The sequence below is a fragment of the Papaver somniferum genome, chromosome 1 (genome assembly GCF_003573695.1).
Source record: "Papaver somniferum cultivar HN1 chromosome 1, ASM357369v1, whole genome shotgun sequence".
NCBI classification, from domain to species: domain Eukaryota; kingdom Viridiplantae; phylum Streptophyta; class Magnoliopsida; order Ranunculales; family Papaveraceae; genus Papaver; species Papaver somniferum.
The window spans coordinates 139287933-139294780 of NC_039358.1; the positions used below are offsets into that span (position 1 = coordinate 139287933).

A 6848-nucleotide genomic window follows, 5' to 3' on the forward strand; every position below is an offset into this window, starting at 1 on the left:
ATACCCACAATTCTTTCTCCTCTATACTGCTCTCAAGTCAAATCCCATTCATCACTTCACTTCACTTCACCTTACTTCATTACAAATACTCATGCATCTCTCTTCCTCTGTCTCTCTCCCTGGAGCTCAACACAACTGCACAACTCAACTTCTCTCTCATTCATTTCATCAACGGCTTAACAGACTAGGATCAGCAAAGCATACAGCAGCAGCAGCAGCATAGAAATGAAGGTAACAGAGAAGAAATCAAGCAACAACAACAAGTTCAAGTCCAAGTTCAAATTCAATATCAATGATAACCCAGACATCTTAGTTGAAATACTAAAACGTTTAGATGATCGTTCATTGGGTGTATCAGCTTGTGTGTGCAGACTATGGTGCAACATATCTCGATACGACTCGCTCTGGGAGAACCTTTGTTTTCGACATGTTTATCCTCCTCCATCTGATATCAGACCGGTTGTGTTAGCCTTGGGTGGATATCGAAAACTGTATATGGTGTGTTTACGCCCCATTCTTCATCGCCTCTCCAGACCCACCAAAGAATTCTACAATGGTGGTAACTCCATGCGGGTGATAAGGTCCGTCAGGACCCGAGAAGAAGTGCAACTCTCCCTTTCATTGTTTTCAATTGATTTCTATGAGAGGTTGGGAGATAGAATGGGAGATGCATCGTCACTAATGTTCCTTTGCAATCCAGTCAATGTTTGATCGGCACACAAACAACAGCATAAAGTAGTACATTACCGTTATATAAGTCTTCTGATTCTTAAGGCATATATTAGCGATTACTATTATTTAAATTCTTTCTCTGTTTAACCTTTTCTGAGATTTTTATGTTTTAATTAGCTTATAGGGTTTATAAAGAAGGAACCTACAAGATTATTTTAGTCTCACGCTTCTTTTTCTTTTTCTTTCTTTAGGCTAGTGGCTGTTTTCAAAGTTTTAAAAGAAGTGCTCTTATTGTTGTAAAATGGTGGAATTGAAAAGGGAAAGAAAAAAAAGGTAAAATAAAGAGACATTATAGAGTGGAATGAATTATAAAAGACACCACTCTATTCTTTTCATTTAGGGTTCAAACTTCAAATTTGATGCAGAACACGGGGGGCAACACGAGAGCTAGAGCTAGGCTGTCCATGACAGTGAAGGTTCAATGGTTTAAATTTTACTTCTGTTGCTATTGTTTGTCTTCTGATCTTAACTCTTGTTTGGGGTTAGAATTCTGTTTTACTATTTTAGGGTTTAAGGCTATCTACCCCATCAAAGTATCAATCTTCTCTCCCCACCCATTTCTATGTTGAGGGGTCCCCCTGTAATAGTAAATACTAGGTAACAACTAACAAGAAGATTAGTAAAGGAGTGGACTATGGTTCTTCTGTTTATGTTTAGAAGTTTACAAGAAGATTAGTACAGGAGTGGACTATGGTTCTTCTGTTTAAGTTTAGAAGTTTCGTAATGAACGTAGATAACATGTTAACAAGGTAAAAAGGGTATAAAGGGGTCATAACAGAAAAGGGGCTTGGATTCTGATCATTCAGAGTTGAGTTGAAAAATACTGCATATATACTAAATAAAATGTGTAAAAGGAAAGAACAGAAAGAAAGTAGAAAAAAAACAACAGGAGAAGTCCATGCAGTAAACACCCCACAGTGCCCACACTACTCAAAGCTCAATAAACCAGTCACATCTATAAAAGTCAGACTGCATTATGCATGGGATAATGGATACCACAAATTTGTTATAGCTGAACAGATCAATCAACAAACAACAACAACAGTACAACAGCCGAAAAGAAAAAGATACACATGGGCTTGGATTATGGTTCCTGCTCAACTACCCAAATTCTTTAAGGTAACAGAAAAAAGGCCAAGATTAATTGAGCAACAACCTAACTGAACAAGCATCTAAATAGGAAGGAGTCATATTATTGGGCTAGGTTGCACGAGGATACCCTGACTGAGACTATCCATGAAACCTTTCCGCGTTGGTAAGCTATCTCATCAGCCTTGTATTAGAGTCAAGTGTTCTTCACTTAGCACCCTATCACAGACTAACAGAAGGAACGTACTGAGCATATATGTTTAGATCTAAGATTTCCGTACCACCACTCAAGAGGACAGCACTCATGTAGTGCAGGGTTCACAGGGAGAGAGAGAGAGAGAGAGATAAAATTCATTACACACGTCCATAGGATAAGAGTTACTTTTTATTGTTTTGAACTAATGTATAACAAGGGAGTGCCAACACACATTTAAGTAAAAAGAAAAACAATACTGATTTTTGAACATTCTAACTAAACCACAACAAACATACCATCACGGAAATGCAAGTCACTTTCATACTAAAAAATGCAAGCACCATTTAAGCTGTTACTCTGACCTCTCTTTCTAACAAACCCTGGATTGTTACTACCATGTGGGCCAAATTAGTCAAAATTGCTTCATGCCATCCCACCACTTGTTGCCGTCCTAATTATCTGAAACAGGGCTGCAAATTGAGAAATAAAAAAGAATATTAACCAAATATAGAAACAGATCAAAATCATAAATGCATGTTGTCTGCAATGATTTGATAATTGAGCTGCCATTCTTGCCCAGATCCACAAGTACTGGAAACAAAATAATGCAAACACAATCTATATGGTGTATTCCAAAATTTGGAATGAAAATATAATTCAAACTGTGATCACATAATTAACCGACAACAATGCTACATAGGAGAACGCACAATGGAATAGATTCTTAGCACAAAGAAAATTGATATGAACACAAGTAGCAAATCAATATTAGCAACTAGTACAAATGAGAAAGGTGAAATTTCATCCTAGGTTATAACACTTGCTCTTTCTCTTAAGCAACCTAAGATAAAATGAAGCAAAATCACAAAAAAAAATTAGGATCACAACAAAAAAAGATGTTAAATGGGTTGAAGTGACATACATGATCCAATGACCACAAAGACGAACAAGCCCAACACAATGGGTCCAACTGGATAGTCAGACCCTTTCTTAATAGTGGTTTCAGGAACTGATCCCCTTCTTGTAATGTTTTTCTGGAATTTGGCAATTTTCTTATCGGCAATGCGCTTTGAAGTCGTCTGTCAGCATGAAAAATTGTAAGTACATGAAGAATGAAACAACTTCATGATAAAAAAAACTGTAATAACAATAACTACATGCAAGATTAAGGGACCTTTAAACCATTTCACCCAAAACATATATTCATTAATATGGAATTCTTGGGTATGATTCAAGATAATTACCATTGAACAAAACTATAAAGCATAATACAGGTTGAACCACAGATATAGCCAAAGATAACTCTTAAACAAAACAAAATGAGACAATTCAAAATCCTGTCCCTAAAACTAGGTGTTTACAACAAGGCGAATAAAGGACATTATAGCATTAGCACTAGTACATCTCCTTATCAATCGCATGAAACAAAGAGCTCAACCTCTAAAGGTACAATTAACCATAAGATCCTACAATGTAGACCCAAATTTATTCAGGATCGAAGTAAGAATTTTTTTTCCCCCGTTCTCTGATTAAAAAAAAGTCTGCTTTTTCTTTTTTCTGTTCAGCTGGTAAATATGAATTACTAGCAAAGAATAAATACCGCTAGATAAACCCTAAAAAGATAGAGTGAAAACGAAAAAGAAGTCAAAATTGAACAAATTAAAACCCCTTGATTTCAGAAATAGATCAAGAACATTACTAATCTAATCCTGAGATTCAGAAAAAGGTGTACTTACAAAGTACGATTTAAAATCAATCAATGAACAAAATTCAACGAAATTAAGCCAAAATCAAACAACAAGATAGCAAATCAATAATCAATCAAATTATAACAGAGAGAGAGGAGGAACTGATTACCATCTTAATGCAAGAACGGACGTAACGAAGAAATTGCAGAGACAAGGAGAGAAACTGAGGCTTTGGAGATTCAGATTGGGTCAATGCAGAATCAAACCCGCGTTTCCTGGTTTTAATAAGAAAAATAGTAAGTAACGGCGGGCGTTATTTTAGATATATCGGCTATCGTTGACCAAAGGCTAAAAACCGCGACTTCCCGAGAGACAAGGAGTAGGAGTGAATTGAACGTGCTAGGCCATGACCTCGTTTGTGGACTTGAAAGGTGGCCCTCTCTCAGCTCACCGGTGAGCATTTGGCCCAAAAATCCGTGGTTTTTATCCGGTATAATTGTAATTTTGCGGATAGATGTCGGGCCCGTTAATTAGTGGATTGGATGCCGATACAATTTTTAGGATACGACGGATTTTGAAGTGGATGCGGATGTACTCTTAAAAATTAGAAATTTGATGTTTGGTCCACCAAATCCGACCGGATTAACCTATAGTCCAGCGCGATATAGTTTTTAACCGCTAGTCCAAAAAAAATTTGAAATATTAAAATTATTTGATTGCTCTCACCAATTACGTGTGAATCATCTACTTCATTCTTCTTCTTTATTTTTTTCAGACAAAAATCAAAATGAACGCCAGAAAAATAGATCCAATGAAACGATCAACAAAAAATGATCGAAATCATCGACCAAAAGTAAGAAAAACATAGATCCATTAAACCATTAACGAATGTGACGACAATCATCGATAAAAACTCAAAAAATATTAAAATTAACAGAGCAATAAGAGAAGAAATTAGTAGAAGAAGAAAATTTTCTGCTAATCACTTAGAGCATTACATACTGTTATATATGATCGTACATATTGATATGTATTAAAGGAAAAAGTGTATCATCCCACAAAACATATTGATCAAACAATACATATTGGTATGTACTGGAGGAAAATACGTACTGTAAGTAAAAGTGTATAATCCCACAATACATATTGATCCAGCAATAAATATTGTTATGTACTGAAGGAAAATATGTATTGAAGGAAAAAGTGTATCATCCCATGGTCCATATTGATCCAGCAATACATATTGATATATACTGAAGGAAAAAGTGTATAATTCCAGGATACATATTTATTCAACAACACATATTGATATGTACCGAAGGAAATTTTTTATGATCCCACAATGCATAGTGATCCAACAGTACGTATTAGTATGTACTTAATGAAAATATATATCGAAGGCAAAAGTGTAAGGTCCAACAATACGTCTTCGTTCATCCCACGGGATATATTGATATGTACTATATGACCATACAAAATCTGTTAGAGCACCGCTCGGTCGAACTCGCAAGCGTTGCTATCTCAAGATTGTTATCAAGTTTAGTTGCCAAAACTATAAGTCTTGATTTCTGGTCTACTCATAGCTAAGTCTCGGACTAGGATAGAAAGTGTAGTTGAGCTCTAGACTCCATGACGATAGTCATACAAAGACGAAGAACTACTCAAGGAACTGGTGGAACTTCATCGACTAAAAGGTATGTGGAGACTTGAACTTGTCTATCACTCAAAAGTCTGTCTACTATATCTCCTATCTTGAGACAAAAGTCGCATTGCTATATACACTATGATTATACACATTTGTTATTTCGAGCCGAGTTTATCTCGCTTATCTATTTTTTTCTCGAAATATGTGTTGGTAAGCTTTCGCTTTGACCAAGTTCATCTTTACTAATGACGAAAGTCATATTAGTTTCAATTACTTGAAAATCGCTTTGACGAAAAATAGCTTGTGAACAACAACTATATAACGTCCTCTAAGAATGTTTCAACGATTGAAATGAGAGTTTATAATATAACCTTGAAAGGATATAAACATTGTGTGATAACTCATACGTGTGTAAGTCCTTATTCCTTGAACCAAAGTATGCGTACTTTGCTGCTCAGGAAAACCGGAACTGAAGTCCGCGTACCAATACGCGTATTGTCGGAAGTTCACATCCCATGAATTTCTGCTGGAGTTTGTGAACTGAAAACAAACTTATTCCGGGTACTTAAGTCCGCGTACCAGTATGCGTACTTAAGTGGGTTAGTTTCTAAACACAATTATTCGTGAACTTAAACTTATATAAACTAAGGAATGCATACTTGCAAACCGTGGCTATAAACTTCATGAATTGATTCGAGTGAATCAAATCGTTTTTGCTTCGATTGTTTCTTATATACTTCTATGAGATCTAATAAATTGAACAACTCTCTAACTAGTTCTCTTGAGTCATTTGAACTAGTTATGGTTAAGATGAATATGGTTGATATGAAAGTGCTCATATGGCTAACCATTTGGTTAATTACTGTTGAACCAACTAAGTGTAAATATTTGGGTACGGTTACACAAACCTAAATAAACGTGCATTTAATTTGTCTGTAACAAGCTAAGTTCGATCTAACGGTTGAAAGATACTAGCTTGAATCTAATTAGGTTTTCATCTAACGGTGAATATTGAATGCTTTGTTACCAAGGTAACTTAGATTGCAAACTTTGATTTGAAAAACTATACGAAGGGGAACTCTAGCAACTGGGAAACCTAATCCCCACACCTTCTGTGTGATACTAGTTGTATTAGCTAGAGTCGATTCTCCTTTAACCTTAGGTTTCTATCGAGACCTTGTAGGTTAACGACTTGAAGACTTCATTGGGATTGTGAAGCCAGACCCAACTATTTTCTCTGTGGTTGCGTGATCTGATCTTGTTGTTTCTATCATATTAAGTACAATCGTAAGATTGGCTTGTGATTGATTTCTCCGATAGGCAAGATATAAAAGAAGTCACAAACATCTTCGTCTCATCGTTTGTGATTCCGCAATATCATCTTTCGCTAGTCGATTAAGATTATTGTGAGGTGATTGATAATTCTAGGTTGTTCTTCGGGAATATAAGTCCGGGTTATCAATTGGTTCCTGTTCACCTTGATTTATCAAAAGACGGA

At 35.8% G+C, this 6848-nt stretch overlaps 1 protein-coding gene across 1 annotated transcript; it reads right to left on the reverse strand.

Moving 5' to 3' along the window:
• Positions 1–2156: 2156 nt before the first annotated feature.
• Positions 2157–4007, reverse strand: LOC113333083 (stress-associated endoplasmic reticulum protein 2-like). Its single transcript, XM_026579576.1, has 3 exons — positions 3875–4007; positions 2940–3096; positions 2157–2487 (listed from the first exon to the last, which is right to left on the reverse strand). Exons 1-3 carry the CDS (start codon positions 3875–3877, stop codon positions 2441–2443), a joined length of 207 nt encoding a protein of 68 aa, XP_026435361.1. The 5' UTR covers positions 3878–4007; the 3' UTR covers positions 2157–2440.
• Positions 4008–6848: the final 2841 nt, after the last annotated feature.